Genomic DNA, 26,394 nt, shown 5'->3' on the forward strand with positions numbered 1-26,394 from the left:
TAACAAGCTAATTAAGGTCTGAGTACTTGGTAAAAGTTATCTGAACTTTTGTATGGTGCTCCTTTCCTTTTTTTGTCTCTAAACTTGTACAAAACAAAAAAAAAATACACTAATTGCTTAAAATGTTGAAAGGTTTATGCCTTTTGGAGATCAGTTTATCTTCTACTCACTTAACTATTCACAGTAAACAGAAATTTTGACCAGGGGTGGCCAAACTTTTTCATGCCACTGTAACGCTTCAAAGGTCAAGTGTCCGCAAAAGGAGATTAACACCACAAAGGAATATATCACTGTAATGATGTCAGTGTATCAGTAACATATACTGAGGTAAAGAACTCTACCAGAGTGTATCCTGATACCAAGTCTCAGTAACACACATACATTTAACTAAATAAACTTGTTAAATTTAAAGATTAAAAGTTACTCTAAGTGCTCAGAAAAAATGGAAGTCTTGAACATCTACATATCTATAACAACTGGGCTAAAAAAGAAGTTGAAGTTGTTTTGTCAACTACAAAAAGCCACTTGATCTAAGGCTGATTTGCTTATAAATCCACATCGAGCAAATAAAGAATGAAATGTTGAATTTGGCATACAACGACTGGCAGACAGCATCTGACAGTTTTTAGTGAATACTACTGAGATAATTACAACATGTTTGCAATATTGAGGTGTTTATAAGGTGTATTACACAGTACACATTGCAAACATATGCAGTGTGTAGGTTGGACTATTACTCTGCTAAGATAAAAGCCTTACTAAAAACCTACAACTGAAACAAGAATAGATAAACTAAATAGAGAAATTAAAAAACATATTCAGACAAGGAAGAAGAACCATACTGAAAATTAATTACTGTTTACCTGCAGTATATAACTCAACACAATCATGCAACAGGATGGATAGGATATTATGGCTGGTGCTGTTGTGTTTTAATTAGTGTAAGGCACAAAAAAACACATATTAGAGGTTAAGTTTCAAACTGGGTGCTTACCAAATGGCCCATGTTATGTCATAGAACAGTACACTTTAGTCTTGTCTTTCCTCCTCTTTGCCCATCTTCTGTCTTACCTGGCCTGGTGATATTCATGCTGAGACGTTAACCCGAAACCTTGTAATTGTTCTCCCATTGGTCCAACACCAGTACTCAGAGCTCTTGTGCTCTGCTGCCAAGCCCAGCAGCTACAGCCTCAACGTCTTTTGGCTAATCAGAAGCGCTGGGGAAGCCCATAAGATCACACATAATTAAATACACACGAGAGCACACACTCCCCCAGTACATATGCAGGACGTCATGGACGTGTGGTGTTCCCCTGTCTTACTGTCAAATCCCTCAGGGCTTGTCTGTTGATTTCTTCTTGTTAAGTTTTGCGGCAAGCCAGGTTTGCTTTTCCTTCCCACAGAGGGTCGGTGATGGCTCCCCTGAGCGCTGCTGGAGGAGAGTTTGACATCTATTCACACCCCATGGTTCCAACTTCAAAATGAGACAATGAGTAATGATACTATCTTAGTTGTAGAGAAAGGCACTATTCACCATGCTGCACTGTTGAAAGGGGACATGGTACATTTGTCTGCTTTGTGTGAGTGTATCTTTGCATGCACTACTGAATATATGACTAATAACTCTAAGTCACACAGGATGTGACTGATTTGGGTCAAAGAAATGAGTAATAAATTAAGCTTGCATAAGTGTAGTGTGTGTGTGTGTGTGGTGTGTTTGCATCTGCCCTTAGCTGCATATATCAGAGCTCTTGGGCGTGTTTGTAAGTGGATGGTCACAAAATATGGCAGTGTGTGACACGTACACAGATTTGCTGTCAGAGGCTTGCAGATGGAAGGCTTAATCCAAAAAATTGATAAACAACCAGAAAGACGTTGTTGCCATCAGTCAGCGTGAAAGAAACAACACTTTTTCTATAAATATCCTTAAAGCATGTTGAGCCTTCGTAATATTTAACACAGCCCACTGTTAGCATATGCTATCTGGTGGATGCTTTTATCAAAAGCCTTTGCAGGCTTCACAGTCTACTTGCAGGAGTAGACAGTTCAAATAATTCATAGGTTTACTGTAACGTAACAATAAATTTTGTTGAGGAAAATTTCTTTGGAAGGAAGTCACAGAGGCTGAAGTTGATTCACTCTATGTGTGCTGTAGGGTAGGAACATCTCCATGTCTGCCCTGATTTGAGGATAGGCTTCCTGTCTGGACAAAAATAGGATCGCAGACTAGAGCTGCAAATTTGTAATGCAAGATGTATAAAATATGCAAGATCACTTAGTCAGGATCATGTCAGCATAACTTCCCTGCATATCCAAGAAGGGGTGGACCATATTGATAGGATCTTCTGTCACTGTATATGTAATCTTATATTGCGACATCAGCATATTTTGTTGTAGTGAATTTTCTAGAAATTCAATTGAAAAACTGTTTATAGAGCCACTTCCCAAGTGGGAATGTCTGTTTTTGTCTAATCCAGTTAATTAAATAACTGAAAAACCAAGGTATCTTATCACATTAATGCAAAAATCCTGTAAAATCAGTACTGTCATAAAGCAGTCCTGTTGATTGATTAGCTGAGGTCTTGCTGGTCTGGTACGACCAGAGATTTAAGGTCTTCATGCGATTTTGGTCCCAGTCCGAAAAGGACCCCAGGAAAATCTAACCAAACCCAACATACATAAACTAATTTCCAGAAGAAGAGAACTGCAGCAGCATGATGGACCACCAAGCATTGTGTTTTTGTTTTGGTTTGTTTTTTTGTTTTGTTTTTTTGCACTTCACCTTTACACTTTCCATCTTAAGTCAAAAAACACATTTGTCTCCTGTGCTGATTACGATGCACCACATGTTCAGAGCTGATAGCAAGTCCACTCGGGTTCAATCGAAACACTGACACAAGGACCTGAGACCCATGGTAATAAAATGGGACTCTACCAGACCGGATCACAGTGGATAAAATTTCGACCTAGTCCTACTTGAGTACTAGGTTGGGTTCCAGTTACCGGGAACCAAGTGACCTACTTAAACAGTATAAAAAAAATCTCAGACAGCTGACAAATTTCTGTTATCCCACAGTATAAATATTTATATCTCCCAATCCAGTGTTTAAGGAAACATTTTTCTCTTCTTCACCATGAGTTTCAATTAATTTTAGTTAATCCAAACACAGGATTTTAAATGTGTATGTTTACATTTCTGTGTGGGATTATGTGTGTTTATAAATTCAATGTAAGATCAACTCAGTAAACACAAGCAGTGGTTTAGAAGTCTGTCTTTTCTTTCTGGTTTCCCACCAAGTCACCCTTTCATTTGTATCATCACCATGAACTTGCAATCTTTGCCACTTGCATCCTTCTGAAGGGCTGCTATGAGAACAAAGCGCTTAACTTACAAAGCAAGGTTATTCATCATTTTTTAAATCGTACCCGTATTAACTACGAGTTTAACGGTTGTGCCAGATGTTTTCCTTGTTAATGAGAGCATAGGAAAAGCATCTGTCCTGAAAGTGGGATGGTAGTCTGTAAGAGGGCTTTCTTGCAAAGGCTGTTAAGTACCGACCTCTCGGAGAGGTAGTGTTGTTGTTTGAATGTTAAACTTGGCTGCCTCTGTTTACAAGTGGCAGTCTGGGCAATGTCCACAGATTTCATGAGGAATGGTTTTCACGTCCCACTGATGCCAAAGAAAAAGTACTGGTGAGGTACTGCTCTTTGTCTGCAGTTATTAATGGACACGGCTGGTTATTGAAATGTGAACATAAATAATCAAAGTCTTGAAATGTGTGTACTGTATGTGTCTGCAGGTCCATCATGACAGACTTGTACTACCTCAGCCAGGCAGATGGAGTGGGCGAGTGGAGAATGAAGGAGGCTAAAGACCTGTCGGATCTGGTCCAGAACAGAATCACCTACCTACAGGTAACTACAGACACACCTGCTGCTCAGCCAATTGGCCTTGTACTCTCTCTCGCTCACACGCACACACATACACACACACACACACACACGCAAACAGTCATATACAGTACATACCCGCATGTGGGCACAGATACATTTTGAGCATTCATGTAAATGTTTCCCTCACACATACAAACGTGCATATGCGTTTTTGAGGACATCTTTCGCACTTTCTTGTCTCATTTGCACCATCCATAACTGTCTGCATCAGCTTCCACGAGGAGCAGGTGAGGGGTGTGATAGCAGACTGTTTCGCCAGTCAGATCTGACAAGCAGGATTCTTGTTGCTTGTCAGCGGTTTAGTAACACACACACACATGCGCCAAAACACACAGACGCAAATGCAGACTTGCAAAATGACAGTTCGGCAGACACGCTTATGCAGAAATGCAAAAACGTTTACTCATTACAAAGTAAGACACAAACACACACATGTACTGACCCAGGCTTAAATAAATGCACATATGCCTACAGCTCCACAAACACAACCTGAGACCCAGGACACATCCACTCACCCCAAGCAGCCCCGCTTCCCTTCTCCAGCTCTGGTGCTGCCGGGCTCTCAGGTGGGGCGGTGCAGCGCAGCACCGGGCCCTGCAGCATTAATGAGCCGGTGTGTTTGATGAAGAGGACCCAGTCAGTCTGGCTGGGCGGAGACAGCACCACTAACAGCTGCTGTCACCACTGCTGAGGGATCACACCGCTCCACCAGCTGCCATCACTAATTCATCACACACACACACACACACAAACAGTTGTGCACAGATGGATTCGCCCGCACCTACGCGAGCCATTGGTGCACGCACGCGCGCGCGCGCACACACACACACACACTCACTCTCAGCCACAAGATTGATGCACATGCTTGTACACAAAGAAAGGCTCTGTGTGTGTGTCTCTCTATCTCACTCACACACACTCACCTACACGTCTATATGTCCACACACAGACAGACTCCTCCTTCCTATCCTGCTCTCTCTGCCACCCGCACCAGCCTCTCCCTTAACTAACTCCATCTCTGCGTCTGCTCCATCTGTCCACTCATATTCAGTGAACGTGGCTGGCTTCTTCAGATGGATTTTATGTTGGCCATGCTTTTCATCTGTTTTTGCACCGAAAGCCTGTATATAGTGGTATTAACTTTTAACAAGCAATATCATGTTTTTTAGCTTGTTTTTTTTTTTTTTTTTTCTTACAATGCGTTTCCCAGAGATCACTTGTCACTCAACGAGCGTGTCCAGTACTTTAAATCAACAATATTTAGTATTTTTTATATTAACAATAGAGCATATGACTATGTGTTAGTGAAAGGGGTTTATCATAGGTAAACTGTTTTGGTTTCCCAGCTGCAATTTTACTGTTGTGGTTCACTCTCACCACTCTCATCAGCATCGTTTTTTGGCCAGACTGCTGTTTTGAATGAAAAAGCTTAAAAACCCACTCTTACCTACCTGCAAGGCAGGCAGACACAGTTAGCAGCTAGCTGGTGAACATGCTGGAGCATTTAGCATCTAATGAGTCAGATATTTCCTTCAGAAGCCGGCAGAGAGCACATCAAACCTAAAATGAGCGTGATTATTGGAATAAGATTCATTGGGTGGCCAGAAATATGACTTCAAATTAGTACTAATGTTGCTCCATTGATGCTTTGTACATAAATAGGCAACTGTTTGCTACCAAGTTTGCCTTATCAACTTAAAAGGTGCTATGTTAGTGCTTTAGTATTTCAGTCTTGGTTGGTTCGGCAACACCTGTGGTTAGTGATGGTAACGGCAAGTTAGCTTTGATAACATGGCTCCTAGAGCTCCAATCGAAATGACAGGCGTATCGACCACTTGAAGCAGCAAACACACGATTCGCTGATAGTCTGTCAAAAATGCGGCGGAAGGAGAGCAACTGGTGTATCTGTTTACAACACAGCAGAAGACATGTTGAGTGAGAGGCTTTTGTCCCATCTAGTGCATAAATGCATCCTTTTCTGTGACTACCTTGTGCGTAGGTACACAATTTGAATCCAGTGGCCGGAAAGTTAGACTCAGACAGTAACAATGAAAGCTACTCTACAGTGAGGCAATTACAGAATGCAAAAGATGAAATGGCTGCTGCCAACAGCAGATAGAACAGAAAATGGGGTTTGATATGATAAAAATCTTGATGAAATGATAAAAACTCTTTTCTCGCATTGAATTCCCGATAATGATATTTGAGTTTTCTCTAGGTGGAGCTCTTTGGCAGTTCAGTTATTGTGGATATCAGTGCTCATGTTAACTACCCATTTCCTCTAAATTAAGTACTGTTGATTTTCCAAGCGTAAAATGTGTCACAGCCAGTGCTCTACAGCTGTTTTTCCTCAAAAGGCATACCTGAGGAAAATGCAAAAACTTAAATGAGCTGGATATACTGTAAACCTGCAACAGAGAGTAGCAAAACAGGCATCTACATGTACAAAATATAGTGGAGTCTTTCTTTAAACATTGTCAAGATTGCTCGGCTTTCTTTCATCTTCCTCTGCATTTTTGAATGCAGGCATCACAGTGGATAATTACCTGAGCTTGACATGCTATTTTTCACAGTCGCTTGTTCTCAGCCATATTCCCCACAAAAACAATATCACTGTGGTCTCTCTGAACTGAATCACTCCGCAACTCAAAAAGCACACCATTTAAACAGGCACTTAACCTACAGTACAGAGCGGTACTCAGAGGCTGCCTTTGTGCATGCATCTGCCACCATTATCCTTGAACCGAGTCTCTCAGCACTTCGGAGTCATTCCAGCCTCATCATTATCAACGCGGGATGCAATGGTGGCCCCCTTGCCACACCGCTTATGCCACACATCAATCTCATGCAGACACAGTGGCTCAGACGCTGAGCTCTGGCGACAGAAAACAAGCTTTACACAGGTGGTTTTGTCAGAGTGCCACTGTACATTATTAGTACAGTAAGTTAGCTTACACCTATGGGGCTAGTAGTGGACTGGCAGCCTGTAACTAAGAGGAAATATCTGTGTGGCTTGTTCTGTCATCTCAATGGCTGCTGCACTCTGTTCATGTTATTGAACAGCAGTGGTGGTAATCAGTTTTCAGCACCTAAAGGAGCCTCTCCTCTCCTCTCCTCTCCTCTCCTCTCCTCTCCTCTCCTCTTTCCTTTCTTTTTTCTCTCATTTCCTCTCATTGCCTCTCTTTCATAGCCTCCTGTTCTGTTTTTTATTTCCTCTCCTCTGGTTTTTTATCCTCTCGTCTCTTTTCCTCTTCACTTCCCTCTCCTTTCCCCCACCTCCCTCTCTTCCTCTTCCCTTCCTGCTAGTGTGTGATAGGCAGCGTTCACCGTTGGGTGCCGGGCGGCCTGATTACTGTGAACCATCCACAGCTGCAGCAGCCTAATGAGGAAAACACTCCCATCAGCCGGTAATTGCTGTTTAGGAAGCCGGTTGGCACGAGCGTTGCGGAGTCGCTCAGACTGGCTGCCGAGCAAATCACAACCCACCCGGCGACTCATTGACAACACAGCATGTGTCACTCTGCTGGTTTACGCTATTTTTTAAATTTTATTTTATTTTGTTCTGTTTTTTTGGTTTTTTTTGTTTCTTTTTTGTTTCTTTTTTGTTTCTTTTTTGCAAAAAAGAGAAATTCTTGTTTCTTCCCCCAGTGTCTCTCGTGGTATTGATCCCCTCAGACTTTTTATGATATTGAAGCTAATTTATGAGATGAGTAGGGTGGTGAATTGGAGTGACAGTAGGAAAAGGAGAATGAGGGAGAGTATTAGCGAGAGAGGAACATGAGGAAAGAGAGTGGTAGAGAAAGTTGGGGAGAGAAAGTGACAGGAAAGGGAAAATAGTAAATATATGATATAAATATAATAAAAGACTATAAATAAAAGGCGATGGACTGGAAGCAAAAGAGAGAAAATGCAAGAGCGAATGAAAAAATATTAAGGAGAAAGCGATATTAAAAGATAAGGCTGGCAATATTATAGTCAACAATTCCCAGGAAAAGACCTAAGACCACTGCTTTCTACTAAAGAATTAAATCTTTAAAAACTGTTTCATACATGTATTAGTTTTTTTAGAAAAAGGTTAAGTAATTTCCTAAAACAGCTCGGCACTTTAATTTTTATCAAATGTACTCACTACTCAATACTCAAACAGGAGAAGATTGTGTATTTGCTGGGGACTATATTCAGCCGAAAATCATTATGCACTAGTGACTGTGCACAGCACCATGATGGTGTATGTGGGCTGGACTCAAAATGAATTACAATGCCCATGTTCATTGTATTGAAGAAACATCTCACCCAGAGGCTCATTTATGTGTTTTTAATAGTGTGTGGACAACAATGGCAAAAAAAAATTTATATCAGGTTTTGACTTCACAGAAAATGCTTTTTAATATAAAACATAAAGATATAGAATATCACCAGTTTTCCAGAACCAGTTTTTAAAAGATGGTAAAAGAGGAATTTGCAAGGGTGTCATGGGAGGGAGAAGTAGAGAAAAAGAACCTGGCACCTAGAGAGAGAAACAGAGAAGAAGACTGAGAAGGTAACATAAAATTAGAGTAGAGGGGAGTATGAGACAGATAGGCAAAGGGAACAAAGAAAACAATATTAACCATTTGTGTTATTACAAGTCGTAGCACAGGGCTTTGAGAGATACAAGACGAAGGTCAGGCAATAAAAAAAATGTTGAAACATTCTCTCCCCGCCCCCCCAGAACCCCCCGGACTGCAGTAAGGCGAGAAAGCTGGTGTGTAACATCAATAAGGGCTGTGGTTATGGCTGCCAGCTCCACCATGTCGTCTACTGCTTCATGATTGCTTATGGCACCCAGCGCACACTCATCCTGGAGTCACACAACTGGCGCTACGCCCCTGGCGGCTGGGAAACTGTCTTCTTGCCCGTCAGTAACACCTGCACTGACCGCTCTGGGGCCACCACTGGACACTGGTCAGGTAGGTGCACACACCCGCACACACATACCAGCTACATTGTGAACTACACACAGTCATAGCCTTAGAGCTGTGTGTGACAGTTGGGATTGCTTGCTTAATAATCAAATAACTCTCGTTTTTTGGACTATCCAAGATAAAAAATAGGGTCGGCCAGACCTCTCTTTTGTGCTGCTACAGTGAAAACAAAGTGTGAATTCCCTGGCAGGGCAGGGCTATGCAATTTCTATTAAAGCCCCTTGGCAGCAAATGTAGCAGTAGCAGGTTTATGCTCAAAGGTTTCATTGCTTACTGTGACTGGATTTCAGTAAACAACCCCACTCCTCCTCCTCTACAGTAAGTTTCTACTCGAGATTGTTGGTAATACATTTTGCATAAGTGTTGTCGGCTATTTGTTAACCCAGGCTCCTTGCACAGTTTTGTTTCATGATTTCCTGAATTGATTATAGCAAATGTATAGAGTCTTACCTGAGGAGGACTACACATTTTTCTCTGTTTCTGGCCCAGGTTGTGGCACAAAGTGAATAGAGCATCTTATATTTTCTCTTGTAAACATTTCAACATTGTGATGTAAACATTTCCTTGTCAAAAATTGTGCCTTTCTTAACTCTTGTAAGTGAGAATCTACTTGAACAAACCTCTGAAACTTGAAGCAAGTGCAACATATCAATTTTGCAGACAGTCAATCAATCAAATAGACAGTATTTAGTATTCAGGATTAAATACCTTTTTTTGTGTGTTTATATTATTTTATCCAACCCATTTATATCAGTTAGGGTAGGCTAAATAGCAGAAGCACCTGTCTTTACAACACATTACAGTTCAAAAGCACCACAAACAACAGCCTCAAAAACGATCATACAGTTCAATCAACACATCCCTGAAAAAGGTTCAATTAAAACTGAACATTATAACCGTCATGAAAGTAGGATTTACTGCAGGACTGTTGGACTGCATTCGTTTTAGCTAGATGTACCTCATAAACAAATGACTCTATATGAGATTATTGTGAAAGTGTGTGTGAAAACTTGTGTAAGTGGAGGCCTCAAAGGAGTGCCCTCTAGTTGAGCCAGGCCTGGGAGAGCAGTTTGCTGGCAGGCACCCGGTAGCTGAGCTTGTACCCATGGGGCCTGGTCAGGCCCACCCTGAAAAGATCTTGGGTCTGCTGTCAAGTGTGCGGGCTCCTGTCAAGGTTATCTGCAGGATGCATTGACTATTGGGAAAACAGGCTCGTGGGATGTGAAATTTCGCCTTTTGAATGGGAAAGGAGCCATAGCAAGTGCAACAGGGGCAGAGGTAAAAATTAGAAATAACTGGGAACCAAGAGGTCTGGGAGAACAATAGGATTACTTCTGTGTGACTGAGTTGTGGAAAGAAAGGCTCTACCAGTTTTCTGTGCCTACTGGCCAACCCGCAGAGCCCTGTTGGAGAGTCTGTTTTGGAGTGTCCTCCTGGAGAGGTTGCTGCCTGGGGACCTAATAGTTCTGCTTGGGATTTTTCAAAACTTCCAGGGGTAATGAGGGAAAATCCTGGAGGAAGGTGACTGGGAGGCATGGCCTGATTTGAACTAGAATTGTAATTATAATTGGTCATGCTCTTGACATGGCTCTAGGGATGGCAATGTTGGTCTGATGGTCAATGAGTCAGTTGATCAGTCCAACACTTTAAACTAAAATATCTCAAAAACTATTAGACTGCCTGACATGGATTTTTCTATAGACATCCATGGTTCCCTGAGGATGAACCCTGCTGACTTTGGTTATTATATGATTTTTCATATTGCACCACCGGCAGGTCAGAATTTTCACCTATCTTATGAAATATCTCTACTGGATGGATTAGCACAAAACTTGATACATATATTTATGATTCCCAGACAATGTTTCCTAAATACTTCGGTTATCTTATGAATTTTATTCTAGCACCACAATGAGATTTACATTTGTGGTTTTGAGTTAGATTTCTCAAGAACTATTGGAAAGATTGCCATTAAATTTGGTACAGACATTCATGTCCTCCTTAGGCTGAATTGTGATAACTTTGGGTATCACTTAAAATTTCATCTACTGTTTATGAAGTTTATGAACAAATACCTGCATTTCCATTGTGCATGGTAAACATTATACCTGTTCAACATCAGCATGTTAGCAGTTAGCTCAAAGCATCACTTTGCCTAAGTAGATTCTCATAGATTCACTAGCATGGCTGAAGACTCTTAGTCTTGTTATTTATGTGTGTTATTATTACAAGTCTGCACTAATCATGGACTGTCCATAATGAACACCACGTTCAAGCATAAGGTGGTTCACATTTATATCTAGTACCAGAGTACATTAGACCAAAGATCTATGTGCTTGTTTGGAGGAAATTGATCTCCTTACTAATGCAAGGGTAGCAGAATCATTTATGAATGAGTTTGCATAGAGGTATAAATTGAAATTGTGATTTCATTTTGATTAATGGATCATCCCACAGTATAAGTGTGTTTGCTTCCGCTAAGCTGACAAAACCAAAGCATTTGTAAATGGAGATCAACGATGATTTGGGGGGTTTTCTGTGAGACTGTGCCTGCCCTCTCTCTCTCTCTTTCCCTTTCTATCACTCTCTTTCTCATGGCTTTCTTGTTCTCATCACTGATTTTTCTCCTATTGCTTTATTTGACTTGTGCTCTCCTGGGCTCTCCCTTCGTATCTCCTGCTCTCCCAGCGCCTTCCTTCCCTTATTCTCCTGCCTTTCATGTGTCCTTTTCCACTATCTAATGTCTTCCTCCGGTGTCTTACAAACAGCCTCCTATAGATCCGTATAATACCATCTGGCTGCTTGTAACCAACAGCCAACTCATTAAATACACAATTTCACTCCTCAGGCCTTTTACAATTCTGAATTTTTGTCCTTATAGAGTCCTACAATTTGGCGAGGCAGTACTTACTGTTGACCAAGCCAGCTAACTAGCTAGGCATAGATAATGTAATCCTGTTGGGTACTTGGCTACGCCTTTAGCCATGCCTGTTCTGTTAACAGTGCAGGTAAGAACATTTCTTGGGGTACTAGACCACAAAGTGATACTGAAGCCTTCGATTAATAAGAAGATATACATTGAATATCTCACTAATTAAGTGGAATGTTTTCCCATGCCAGTAGAATTACAGTGTTTGAAAGCAGTGAATACTGATCTCTTGAAATATTATAATGGTGCCAACGCAAGCCCCAAAAATGCAAATCTTATTTTGGCCTTTTATTTTATGGTTAACCAGTGTTTGTTACCTACCATGCAGATGACTTCAGATGATGAATGGTCTGCATAGTGCCTGGATGGCAGGGACATTTGCACCTTCAGGACACCGTTATGCAACCAAAAATTTGTGGTTTCCCTCACACAGAAATGTGCACACTGCTTTGGGTGTTCTATACTGAGCAATTATTTGTATTGTTTTCCTGACTTTTTGTTAATGTGGGAAATTGACTTTGTTGGTAATTTATTGAGCAGCCCTACCAGCTTCCACCTTATATCGTTACATGGTTAGCCCACTTTCTTGTAAGTGGTTCCCCTGGGATGTGAGAAGTTTATAGACAGAGAGAGGATGCTTGGTGTATGCTTCTGTGACAGGGTATTTCTGTCAGGAAAACATAGCTTCGGAGGGAAATCAAAGATAGCGATAAAGTCCTTATGGGACCTGTAAATTTTCCTTCTGCAAATGGGAAATTGAAAATACAAAACATTACAAGAAAATCCACATTTAAGGTAATCATAACATACAGGGTACCCCTCTATGATTTTCTTCGTGTCTTAGAAAAAAGTTATATGTTGATGTTACTGGAAAGAAAAATACATATTTTATAAATTATCAGTACATAGATATAGAATAGAAATTGATCAAAGTTGGCCTCATCCTGTGGCCTGTCTGTCTTTTAGGTTTGGATACTGTACAATTTTTTTTTGATACTAGTGCTGATACAACACCCAATTCACATTTTTTGTTCTGAGACCAGAACTGTTAAACAGTTTCATTAGATTATGTAATGATAATGTTGATAGAGGTGACCCAATTTGTCTTTGTCTTGGTACCGGATAATAGTGCCGAACAATATGCATATGCAGATTGGTTCTGACACCAAAAGACACTTTTTTTGATACCTGACTTTGAAAATATGAGCATGTTTTTCTACAAAGTTCTTAACTGTTAAATGTCTTAATGCAAGCAAACTTTCATGAATCTAAAATACTGCTTTCAATTAGGATATGTTTGCAAATCTGAATGATTATATAATGAGAATGTTTGTAGAGATTGTTCTTACCCTGGTTCTCCTCTGTGCCTGGATATCTTATTAATTTTTTTTTTATACTAGTGCCAATATAAGTTTTGGTTCTGACACAAGGACAAAACTTTTTTCGATGCCTTATAATGAGAAATATAAACTTTTTTTTCCTGCAAAACCATTTTTTATTTACCAAAAGAAGCCAAAAGTTCTCAAATGTTGAAAGCAAATGCCTACAAACAAGCAGCTGTACCAAAACTAAAACATCAAAGCCTGAAAAATCACAAAATTTAAAATTGGCAACATTTTGATTATAATTATGAACCAGGAATACAAATCTGAACAGACGTTTAATGCCATTTTTTCGTGCTTGACAGTTCTTGATATTCAGTGCTATGGACACATTTTGTCAGCACTAAAAGACAGTAATGAGTTTTGATACCCAGCCCTACTGTTTATTTAGCCCACGGGTGCATGTTGCTCTTTTACTACAACTTTTATATTCAGTGGACAGCATGAGAGAACTCAGCACCATCTCACAGGCCTCGTAAAAGACAAAATTCTGAACACACACAGGGGGAAACCAGTCTTCTTGTGGAACAATGGTTCGTTGATCAAAGAGCTAATTTGCCAAAGAGAGTGTATTCCTTTGAGGTTCTCTGTAGAGATATTACTGCCTTATGAGTGAGTCTGAGAGCAGCAAGAGAAACATAATGTTCTCTGCCATGTAAAAAACTGGAACAGGATTTCTCTAAGTTCATAAACTCATTCTCGAATGTATTATGAATGGAGAGGCTCTGTGTTTCTTGTCTGGATGGTGTCATTCTTGGTTCTCCAGTTTCATAGCAATATTAAGCTGAAAAATGTATTCGGCTCAGTATACATCATGGGTTTAATTTATAATATAGGAATTCTGTGTCAGTGTGCTTTAAGTAATGGTGCATACAGAAAATATATGCAGAGGCTCTGGAGTTGAGTTGAAGTTTAGAAGAGCTTTGTGATCTAATTAAGTAATGGTGGGAGGAAGACATACTGCGTATCTGTACATTTGTGCCAAGAAGTGAAGGCCTCCGAATATGCCCATTCCCCCTTATGTGAATCACGCCAGCACTGTTATATAAGCACAGACAGGCCTGTGAATATTTTTTCTGTTCAATATTTAATGCTTATACCAATTTATATTCAGTTCATGTTCAAGTATACACACACACACAGATTGAAGCCTCTGTTTCTGTCCTTGTTTTTGACTTGTTTTTTTCAATGTACCCTTTCTGTGAAAGGCCATTTTTAATGACTCATTATGCCATTTATTTGGGAGTGTGTTGTGGAGGCTGTGTTTGCAGCAGTAACACGGGCCTCAAACTTACTTTTACGTAAATCAGGGGTTTACACACAGACAAAAAAAAAAAAAAAAACTCCTTGGGTTTTAAGTCTGAAAGAGAGTGAAGGTTGTGTCTGCCAGGAATATCCCTTCTGGTGAGATGAGATTAGCTGGGGTTCTTTGTGTCTATGTCTGTATGTTTGCATGTGTGAATGCACATTTCTTTTTATTGTTATTTTATTTGGATCCCCACTGCTGGACCACTTTTTTCTACTGTTCACAAGACCCTGTACATGTGCATGTTCATGTGTGTGTATGTAATTCCATTTACCTTTTTTTTTGTGGGTGCATGTGGATGGGTACGCGTGTGTTTGCATGCTTGTATGTTTTCCACCTTTGTTCACACATGCAGGTGTGCCTCATGCACGTGCACATGCACATGGCTTTGTGCACAGTTAGTTGGCCTTGATGTGTTGGGAGGTCTGGCATACATGGGGGCTTTTGTTACCCAGAGAAGTGACCTTCATATTCAGCCCTGCTCAACCCTCTGCCCAGGGCTTCTGCCAAGCAGGAGGGCCAGTGCCAGACCACCACCAGCCCCACCCCAGCCCTCTCCAATCAAGGTCCCTGCCTCAGCCCCTGGCCCTATACAACCTTGATTGAAAGGAGCTTACCTTGGCCTTTAAGCAAGGACAAGCAAAGAGCAGCTGTCAATCACAAAAGCTGGATTCTCTGCGGAGGGGGGGATTTGGATTTATACTGGAACAGAACAGGAAAGAATATAATAGGGCTGGGGAATAACACTGAAATATCACACTGCATCACATGTTTTGATTTTTGACATTAATGTGGTAGTATTTATAATGTCACAGCAAAAAAGACACAGGCTCAGTACACATACAGATATGTCAGTTATGTCATTTGATTGATTAAGCTTCCCTTTAGACCTGAAGTTGGGTGAAACAATGCTGATGTCTCCAACTTCTGTATACTGTTCTTAGAATTAAAAAAAAAGAATAATAGTTGCAGGTTTTTCTTACCTGAAATGGTAAATTGCCTAATAAACCTGTTACTGAAACAAGGTTTGAACCTAGGCCATTCAATTCAAGTCATCCTTAAATCCTCATCAAGTCCCTTTTAACCAGGACAAAAAAAGAAAAAAATAAAATTAAAAAAATATTTTCTTTAACCACTGTGCCACCCTGGTGCCCCCTACTTGTTTCTAAATTGAGTAGTGCTGAAACATTTAGTCAATCTGCAAAAAATAAGTCACCAACAATTTTGATAATCCATTAATCAGTTAAGTCGTTAATGAACAAAAAATGCCCAACATTCCAACATTTGCTGGGTTCAGCATCACAAATGTGAGCAATTGTGGCTTTTCTCTGTTCTATATCACTGTAAATGAAATATTTTTGGGTTTTTAGCTGGACCACAACAGCGGGGCCAGCCCTATAAACGCAAATGTCTGTGAGTGATTGATTGAGTGATTGAGTGAGTGAGTGATGTCTGCATTAATGATTTGCCGGGTTCTGTTTAAGGTTTCTACCTGTTAAAAGGGAGTTTTTGCCGCTGTTGCCAAGTGCTTGCTCATGTGGGAATGTTGGGTCTCTGTAAATAAAACTTTGAGGAGTACGGTCTAGACCTGCTCTACATGAAAAGTGCCCTGACATAACCTCTGTTATGATTTGGCGCTATATAAATAAAATTGAATTGAAAATTGAATTGAATTGAATACGAACACAATCATTAGTTACCGCCCTAAACTCGAGTTCTGCTGTCAAACATGTTGATGAAATGTTAAATCTTGAGTGTCTCATTCTGTACCTGCTCTTCTTTTGGTCATCTAGGAGAGGCCCATGATAAAGACGTCCAGGTTGTGGAGTTGCCCATAGTGGACAGTCTCCACCCTCGCCCCCCCTACCTGCCCCTTGCGATCCCTGAGGATCTGGCCCCACGCCTGCAGCGTCTGCATGGTGACCCCTCTGTATGGTGGGTGTCCCAGTTTGTCAAGTACCTGGTGCGCCCTCAGGCATGGCTGGAGAAGGAGATCCAGCAGACCACCGCCAAGCTGGGCTTCAAACATCCCATCATCGGGTAAGAACACGCAGCTATCACATTTCAGTGTTTGTTGGTCTTGTCTTCTCCTTTTTCTTCGGTTATAAACACTTCAGTAATAATGGCCTTGTTTCTATAGCATTTCTCTACATTAAAGTTTACAAAGTGCTTCACAATCAAAACAAATAGAAGGCATAGGAAGAAGAAAACAAAGACATAGCCGTAAGGGCTGTAGTGTAATACAAACACAGCTTTGGGTGAGGTTAATATGAGGTTAATACAATAGTATGAAAAGTAACTTAATTTGATGATAGCGTTTTGTTTGGTTAATTTTCTACCTTTGTTTATGCTTGGGAGGCATTTTCCTTTTCATTAATTCACTGCTTTACATTCATACAGCTTATATTCATGCTAATCAACTTGTTTAAAGAAACTTCATCATAGTTTGTTTTCCTAATAGCGTTGGCATGATACATCTGATTCTGCCTTGTTTTTTAAATGAATGTGCCCGTGAGGTGCATTAGTTTTTAGTTCAATCCAAGCGATGTAATACTAGGGATCCATTGATAACAAATACATATCTGATATATTTTTCTTTTTTATAAAGCATTTATATAGCCACATACTAAAAGCATCACTGACTGGTTTTAAAACAAGTAAATCCAAAACAGACAAGGAAAGAGAAGCTTACTACACATTTATTTTAACATTCAAAATTAATCGCATGGCAGCTTTTCTTTTATCTTCAATCGTCTTTGTCAATTAAAGGATAAGGATGTCTTTACTCAACAGTTTTCGTATTGTCTACAAATCCCATGAAAAGACGAAGAACAACAATGAATTTATCCTACTAAGAATTACTGTGTGTGTAGCCAAAGCCTGATACAGCTCTTTCCTCCATGCCATAGACGTCCATTGTTGTCCAAAAGCTATAAAAAAGAAAACATCAATGAGCCACACTGTTGCACTGGGTGATATATTCCTTCATTACAGGGAACATGGGCACTGTGGTTTATTTTGAGTTTACTTCAAATATGCCATGCAGGTACCATAAACACTCTGCATCAACAATAGTCTAAATACGCTAATATCAACTAAACACTTTTTTTTTAATGGAACAATTTTAGAACGTGTTTTCAAAAGATTCACATCTTCAGTGGGGACAAACAGGCTTGGGGCTGAGTGCCACAGACAGGGGAGAAAGTTGAAAGTACTGTACTGAGACACAGACTAACACGTCATCGGTTTTGGTGTTTTCGCATCATTTGTTTTCCATAAGAACAGGACAGGTAGTCTACAGCTCTGTGAGGCTGTGCTGAGACATTGCGGTGCTTTTAGCTCAATGCTAACGTTGCTCACAGTGTCAATGCTAACATGCTGATGTTGCGCAGGAATAATATTTACCACGATCACCATCCTACTTTAGTGTGTCAGCATGCTAACATTTGCGAATTGGCACTAAACACAAAGTGCAGATGAAGATGACACTCCTTGTGGAAATGCATGCAGTCACACTACTGTAAGCCACTTTTTATAGCAGCTTCCAAGAAATAGGTTGGACACGTTTAGCTGTTTATTTACTCTTTTACTTTTCTCTGTGTCCCTGTCAGGTGCTCAGTCAACGAACATTCATGTGCTGTCGGCCAGCCTTCTTTTGACTCATAAATAATTCCTGCCATCTTTGAGCAGCACTTCAAACCTGGATCAAATAAGGCTTTGCAAATAATTCTCTGCAGTTGTTTTAACCTATTTGGTCTCACAGATGGGAGGGGATTTACCATATTAGGGCAGTGCAGTGCAATGATGGCAATGGAAAGTATGTGAAATGACTTTAAGGTGATTTGCTGAGATTGTCTAAAATTTCTTAAAACTTAGTTCTCACTCCCTCTTGTTATGCTCTCTCTCTTTCTTTGTCTCTCTCCCTTTTCTCAGATGCCCTTCTCTTTGGTTTTTACCTCTCTTCCTTTCATCTCCTGAGCAGCTGTTGTCTCTTTCTCCCAGCCCTCTTTGTCTCTCCTCCCCCTTTTTATTCTCCTTTTTTTTCCTGACTCATCCCAACTTTTTCCAGTCTCCCCGTCCTCTCACATCCTCTCATTTGTGATTCTTCCTTCGTCTACATTTGTTCATACTGCTCGACGATTTTATTCTTATATTTAACACTTACTTCCCCCTGAAGTTCCTCGGGCACAAGTCCATATCCACAGTTTTCTTGCTCTCATAGTTTTCACACATCTATTACTGTTCTTTGTGTTTTCCACTCCAACTCCCCTCCACACCCACGCATACAGTATATCCAACCCGTTTCTCCCTTCATATCACTCGGGAAAGGGTTATTGAAATGAAGTGCTGGGTAGAACAAAGTTTTCATCCCCTCTTTTTCCCTTTCCTCCTCAGCTCTTGATACATCCACTTCACTCTGCACTGATGTTTTCCAACCAAATGCCTGTGCGCTTCTATCAGCACTGTGGGGGAATGTAGCATATGTGTGTGTATGGAGAAGAGGGTTTTTTTTGGGGGGGGGGGGGGCTGAGCAAAAGTGGCACTGAAAGAGATCCATAGCGTCAGTTCAAGAAAATGGCGAGAAGGCGGCGGTGCTGGGAGATGCAGGGGTTGATGGAGAGAGTGCGAAGTGGGACAGAAAGGAAGCTTGTCCCCAGAGCACACAACAACCGCCAGCCGACCCCCACACGCCTCAGTCACCACCACCACTCTCTGGCTGCGGCTCCCTTAGGACGCGAGCTGCAAGAAGGCTTGAAGCCATCGACTGAAAGCAACTATCAGCGCAGCTCCATCCTGCCTCCATTTAATGCTGCCTGATGGTAGCAAAGACAGTCGGAGGGAAAAAGAAAGTAGGGCTGCTACTTCTTCTTCTTCTTCTTCTGCTGATACTACAGCAGCATTATCACCATGGCAATGCAGTTACCAAGAGGTGAATTCACTGTATTATAATATCTATGTGATTAGGGTTTACAATATACTATTTTTAAAAGTTATAGAATCTCTCAGTCTGAAACAGGTAAAATACCTTTTAAAGAATCAGTAATATAATAATGTGGGTGGAATTTGCATCTTCTCACCATTTCTTACTCATGATAAGATTTTCTGATTTCTGCTCATTGCAAGAGGGCCTGTTTTACAATAAATCACAGTAGATGCCATAGTATTTCAGCAGGAAACATGGAAAACGTAGAGCTGAAAACTGAGCTACTCTACAAAAGAAAATCCAGTTACTGTTTGATCAGAATCAGTAAAGAATGAGGGTTTTTCGTGAATGGGGCATCTTAGTAATAAACGTATGCATCACTTGTATTGTTCTGAAAAAGTAAGCTCGGACAAACTGGTTATTTTGGCCTCCGTGAGGCAGCAAAAACAAGCTGTAAACATTGACATATTCTCACCTTTTAACTCGATTGGGCAAACCGGTTAGCAAGCAGTTTACAGATTACATATTAGGCAGATATGGAGTTACAAAAGCATTCATTTTGAGTTGAGTTTCTCGCCACTTGATGAGTGTAAGCGCAATATTTTATCAATGCGGGATTTTGGAGCCTTTTTGGCGAAAACAGGTGAACAACACCATAAAAGCACAACAGTGTAGAAGAGAGATTCTAAAACGCTCCAGCTGAGAGGAATCGTAGAGTCAATGATGATTCTTCATCCCTACAAGTGACCCCTTTCACATACACATCATCATGTGATCCTTTTTTTAAAGTAAAATATTGTAGTAAGTAAAAGTAAAATATATGTACAGATCTCTACTTACACTAAATTTGATTCAACATGGTATCCCACAGCTGGAGAACAAGTTTGAGTTTGTCATCTATTATTTTGCAAAAAAAATGAAGCATATGGTTTTATATCTCTACTAGTTATGAACAGTAAAGGTAAATCTCAACATCTACCTTGAGATGTTTTGATGTCAAGGTAGATTTTGCATAAGCAGTGACCCTACAGCATGTATATATGAATACAAGTATGAGCTGTTTTCTAAAGATTCAAATTCAAATGGCAGCTACCGTTCAGAGCCAAGTAGTCTAGGGCTGACAGGCAGCTAGAGCACTGAGGTCACCGTCAAACAAATAATTTATTCAGTCTATATGCTATTGTCACAGTCTGCCAGAATCAGCGCTTGCTGTGTCCAGTGTGGGTGTATTTCATGTCTCTAATGTATGCTTTTACGCCTACCATGAATTTGCCCTGCCTTGCCAGTGCTGTATGAACGGAGAAAAATTAATCGTATTGTGGCAGTAGTGTGGGAGAGTGCTGGGTTGGGGGCTGAGGGAGGGAGGGAGGGAGGGAGGAGTTTGCTAAGAGCTGAGCAATGCCACAGCATGGCCTCTTCTGCACTGACAGAGAGAGAAAAAGGGACAAGACAAAGAGGGTTCACAGGAACAAAAAACCAGCAGACATGAAAGGAGCGAAGAAGCAGGAGAGGAGGACCCTGACAAAGGATGGAAAAGCCTGGGCTCAAGACCTCTGTCCGATCAGAGAGACAGGGACTGAATGAAAGACTCCAACACCCCCGCCACCCGCTCACCGTCCTGTTCTCACTGTCCTCCGTTGGGTTTTATTTGCCACGTAAATAAAAGGTCTATTTCTCTGGAGAGCCTCCCCAGCAGTCACTGATTGATGTCTGGCCAGTGGTAGAAATTAGGTACAGCTTGTTTATTCCCCTTCTCTCAACCTTTGACTCTTTCCTTTTTACTTTTTCCACTTCTACCTCTCACAAAAGAGTTATAGGCAGCCTTAAGGATAGAGAAGCTCTTACAATCCCTAAAGCAACCCAGGTGCCTCTAAAACAGCTCCTAACCCTGGATATTCCAGCGGAGCTGCTCCTTGGTCAGCAGTAGACAGCTGGTTGTAGATGGAACAATATGAACACGGAGCAAGGGGAGGAGTGTACAAGTGCACGTTCACTCGGGCGGAAAAATTCCTTTTTTAACAATTAGATTTTGAAATTTAATGTGCTCCTCGAGGCCAGAAGATCACAATGCAGATGTGGCTGGTTAGCTTTGTAATTGAATATCTCTGGATGGAATAAAATTGTGTTTCAGCGTCCTTCAGTTTGAGCAGTGCTACTGTTTCAGAAGAGGAAATGTTTCTGATCTCACCATCCTTTGTACTGTTTTCAAGCTGTGCTCTTCTTCTCATACTTACACTGGCCACAGCACTTTCTTTGTCCTTGCTTACTGGAAGCAATGACAAGGACACTGGGGAAAAAATACAGTTATGTTGGTTATTTCTCTTTCTTTCCCTCTTTCTGCCACGCCACATTTCTTAAATGTCCTGTTTTTTCTGTCTTTTGTCCCATAGTTTTTTATTTTATTTGTTTATTTTTTGTGTGCGTGTTCATATGGACAATGGATTCCCCAAATATTTCATCCAGGCTCAAGTTCTGTTTCTTTTGATGATTTTACTTTGGAAGAAAAACAATTACAAGTGTTACAAAACATGAATTTGTGGTTATTGTCAAAACAGTGCAGCGTTCCAACTATGTTTTGTCAGTAAGAATAAAAAAACATCCTTGTCGATCCTTTTTAACTTCACCAATGTAGGTTTTTTCACAGAAGGCCCTCAGTGTTGTTATTAATTTATCATCGGTCAATGATCTTCCTCACCTTGTTTCCGTCAAGTGTGATTAACTTGTAAATCATCTATTTTCTAATGTAATGCTTTGTGACATCCTACAAAATGTGTCCTCATGTTGTACAGGTGACTGTAGGGCAAGCATCAGCGAATCCTGTTTGTCTGAGAGCAAGTTTGATATTTTGACCCATTAGTCTTTGTGTAGCTTATATTTCCTGAAAGTGTCTCAACACAGAAATTCGTTGGACGGTGCAGAAAAGCAACATTTTTGACTTGATAGCACTCTTAACATGGGCTTAGAGTAGCATATAGGCTTAGCTTGAAGCCTAGCATCCTATACCTAAAAGTTCATCGGTGGAACTTAAGCTGTTTTGCTTTATAACACAAACAAACATTGCTTTATGGTTCAAAACAGAAGATAGCTGATTGAACAAGTGTAAAGCTTTTTTCCATCAGGATGGAAAAATGTTAACTGGAAGTCTTCATTAATTTAACAGTTTTAACTGTACTTTAACCAAATTATAATATGAGGCCAGCATTTTTTGGTGCCTAAATGGTAACAAATTGTCCAAAAGTTTAGCACTTAGGCTGTCAAATTGGAATGGATGAAATTTTAGGGTGGCAACCAGCAATTATTCAATCTTTAATAATTACATTAATCAGTTAATTAATCTAGAGATTGTTTTCTCAATTAATCAGTTAATAGTTTGGTTTATTTAATGCCAGCAAATTTTGAAAAATACCTATAAGAGCCCTGATACATTTTCTTTATCTTGAAATTGAGAACTGTTCTTCTTTCCACCATCCAAACACACTAAGCGCACTAGTGCATCATATCATACAGTAGTGAGTTTCACTATTAGAATTGTGCAGTCTAACAACAGTTGTTGTTAGGTACAATACTGGTTTGTAATCCCGTCTGGGTCCCTGTTTGTGTGTCTGCAGAGTTCATGTGAGGAGGACAGATAAAGTGGGGACAGAGGCAGCCTTCCACCCCATAGAGGAGTACATGCTGCATGTGGAGGAGCAGTACCAACATCTGGCCCGACGTGTCACAGTCGACAAGAAACGAGTTTACCTGGCCACCGACGACCCCTCCCTGCTTCAGGAAGCTAAGACCAAGTCAGTGTCCAGGAGTGTGTGTGTGTCTTATGTGTGTTTACGTCCATTGTCAGTTTGTCTGAATATGTTTTTGTCCATACGTGCTGGCATCTAACCATTTTCATTTTTACCTGCTCACGTCTATTGTGACTTCATCTGACTTTGTCCTCCTGCCTTATTGTCCCTTCCAGGTATCCAGACTACGAGTTCATCAGCGATAACTCCATCTCTTGGTCGGCAGGCCTTCACAACCGCTACACTGAGAACTCACTGAGAGGAGTGATCCTGGACATCCACTTCCTTTCCCAGACCGACTTCCTGGTCTGCACTTTCTCCTCACAGGTCAGTCCCGGATTTTAAAGACAACATAAAATGATATGTTGATGTGTTTTTGCATGAAACTGAAGGTTGAGATGAGTTTGATGTTGAGATGAAAGCAGTCCAAGCCAATATGGAGAGCTGACTGAAATTTTGATGTGCGCTTGCTTGGAGACAAGAAAGCGTGTAAGTGGAATAAAATGAACACTTTCTAATATTTATTTAAAAAAACAGTTCTTCCTTCAGTAGGGGGCATATGCAGTACAGTCAACTAGATTTCCATTGGTCTGCAAGTACAAATACATAAGGCCCACTTACTGGAAATTTTCTGGAACTTTTAACCAAATCTCATGGTCTTCATCGGTGGATGGGTTTTGCTCAGTTGTCATGGAGATGGTTCAGTTGTTATCACATGACCGAAGTGCCACCACCTGTTGTCATATGACCAAACTTCCACGCTTCGGTGATGTGATAACAATTTAATCATTAACATGAAGTCCATCTGCTGATGAAGGCCACCAGATGTGGCTGAAAGCTCTGGAAAAAATCCATTAAATTGACTTTAGGCTTAAATTAGAACTTTTTTGTCAAACTATATTTCCAAGATTTAAAAAAAATTTACTTTCAACCTCAAAATCTTTGTTTATTGTCGTTGAATTTAAAAATAATAAGTAAAAGAACTACATTACAGTTTATTAAGTTTATGTACTATATTACAGTTTATGAAGAAAATTGCCTTGATTATAAATTGTAAACAGGGCCCTAGAAAAGAAAATAAGGTCAAAGGTTTTGCATTAAAATGGCCTGTTAGAGCTGCAGGAAAGACAATTATCAATGGATGTTTCCAGTTTGTCACTAGGCACGCCAACACTACTCTGATAATCACAAGCATGTGATTGTCAACAACATCAAATGTCAACACCATTTTTACTCACATTCTCCAAACCGTAGAAACAATCAGCCCATTTATTACAGCTTTGACATTACAATGGCATTTGTCATCTAATATTCTAATCATCTCAGCCTCTGAAGTGCTGTTTTATAACAAGTTATAACGCTGAGTGGATGGGATTCCTGCCAACCCTAAAAAATAATGTGTTAGCCACATAATTCCTATTCACACTCTTGGCCTATTAGTGCACTTCAAGGATCTGACTGGAATGAGTCGCTTAGCACATTTTATCCCTCTTTTACCAGGACTAAAATGAAATGTATATGCCGCACAGGGAAAGTCCTTTTGTCCCTCTACCAGTGTTCGCATACCTCTACAGCATTGTCATCAAGACAAATTCTTCTGCATTTATAGATCTATAAAATAAAATTAATCCCTGCTTCTTTTTCCGTCTCAGGTCTGCCGTGTGGCCTATGAGATTATGCAGACACTGCATCCAGACGCTTCCTCCTTCTTCTACTCCCTGGATGATATCTACTACTTTGGAGGACAAAATGCCCACAACCAGATCGCCATCTACCCCCACCAGCCGCGCAATAGCGAGGACATTCCCCTGGAGCCCGGCGACGTGATCGGCGTGGCCGGCAACCACTGGGATGGATACTCCAAAGGCATCAACCGCAAACTGGGCCGCACTGGCCTCTACCCTTCCTACAAGGTCAAAGAGAAAATCGAGACTGTGAAGTACCCGACATACCCCGAGGCAGACAAACTACTCAACTCTCAAAAGAAGTAAAATAAGAAATGAAAAAAAAAATAAAGGAAGAGAAGGAGTGAGGAGAAAATCGTAGACTCCGATTCCAGGGAAGGAGGCTGCTTTTGTACAGAAGACAGAGACATACTTAGTGCGCTAAGCTGAGAAGAAAAAGATAAAGCCTGTACCCAGGGGTGATAGGAATGAGAATGCACTCTGTGTGTTTATGCGTGACAGCGTGTGTGTGTGTGTGTGTGTGTGTGTGTGTGTGTGTGTGTGTGTGTGTGTGTGTGTGTGTGTGCGTGCGTGCGCGCGTGTGAGAGTGCACTTGTGTAAATGCCTGTGCATATGTCAGGTCATGGAAGACTTGCACCCTACCACTACTCCCCCGCCTGACGCTCTGACGTCGGGTCTGTAGAGATGTAGACGTGAACATTGATTTTAAATAAAGCAAGAAAACAGTTAAAATCTACACAAATGACCGAGCTCACTCTCTCGAGACAAGACTGGGACTACTGTAAGACCGGCACACCCCTGAGTGAGCTTCGAATCAATGACTTAAAAAAAAAAAAAAAAAGACAAACTGGAAAAAAGTGTTTTGATTTTTATTTAATTCTTTTCACTGGTTTTGATTCCAATCTTGCCTTTTTTCTTTTTCTCCTTTTTTTTTTTTTTTTGTTTACTGAATGTACTGTATCCTCTTATCGCCATGCTCACCGCTGCCCCTCCGCCCTCCTCCTGCTCCACTTACTTTGCTTCCGCCATCTTGTCTCTACATGTGCAATTAATTTTATGATACCATGTTGTGCTTTTATCGAGTGTTTTTAACGGTCTTAATTTTTGTGTGTATGGGGCTTATGCATTGTATACTGTACAGCGTGTGTGAGAGGGTGGGTGCGTGTGAGATCAAGTATGCCTGTGTGTGCTGTTTAAGTCTAAGGGGCCACGTCACGACGTGGTGCCTGGTTCTCGGTGAGCAGTACGTGTTTTTATTTCTGGCTTCCCTCCCGACTGAATAGTGTCCGCGCGGCCAGCGGGAGACTGGAGGTGCCGGTGGGGAACTGTCCTCAGCCCCCAGCGATTGGAACAATAGTGATCTCCAGTCACTGCGCTGGTGACCTCTAGTGAACAATGGTAAGATTATGTGGAGTACGGTGAACTCATGGTGCACGCACTCACACAGACACAGGAGCCGTCCCGAGGCTCA

At 40.9% G+C, this 26,394-nt stretch overlaps 1 protein-coding gene across 1 annotated transcript in view; it reads left to right on the plus strand.

Moving 5' to 3' along the window:
• The window catches only part of fut8b (fucosyltransferase 8b (alpha (1,6) fucosyltransferase)), an 88,643-nt gene extending 62,891 nt beyond the window's left edge, over positions 1 to 25,752 (plus strand). Inside the window, exons 5-10 of the mRNA XM_040126225.1 lie at positions 3,801 to 3,915; positions 8,666 to 8,903; positions 16,329 to 16,575; positions 23,068 to 23,244; positions 23,415 to 23,565; positions 24,891 to 25,752. Coding sequence (XP_039982159.1) covers positions 3,801 to 3,915; positions 8,666 to 8,903; positions 16,329 to 16,575; positions 23,068 to 23,244; positions 23,415 to 23,565; positions 24,891 to 25,229 — 1,267 coding nt within the window. The 3' untranslated portion in view covers positions 25,230 to 25,752. The remainder of the gene's footprint in view (positions 1 to 3,800; positions 3,916 to 8,665; positions 8,904 to 16,328; positions 16,576 to 23,067; positions 23,245 to 23,414; positions 23,566 to 24,890) is intronic.
• The last annotated feature ends 642 nt before the right edge of the window (positions 25,753 to 26,394 follow it).

The sequence above is a fragment of the Xiphias gladius genome, chromosome 4, assembly GCF_016859285.1.
Source record: "Xiphias gladius isolate SHS-SW01 ecotype Sanya breed wild chromosome 4, ASM1685928v1, whole genome shotgun sequence".
In the NCBI taxonomy this organism is placed as follows: domain Eukaryota; kingdom Metazoa; phylum Chordata; class Actinopteri; order Istiophoriformes; family Xiphiidae; genus Xiphias; species Xiphias gladius.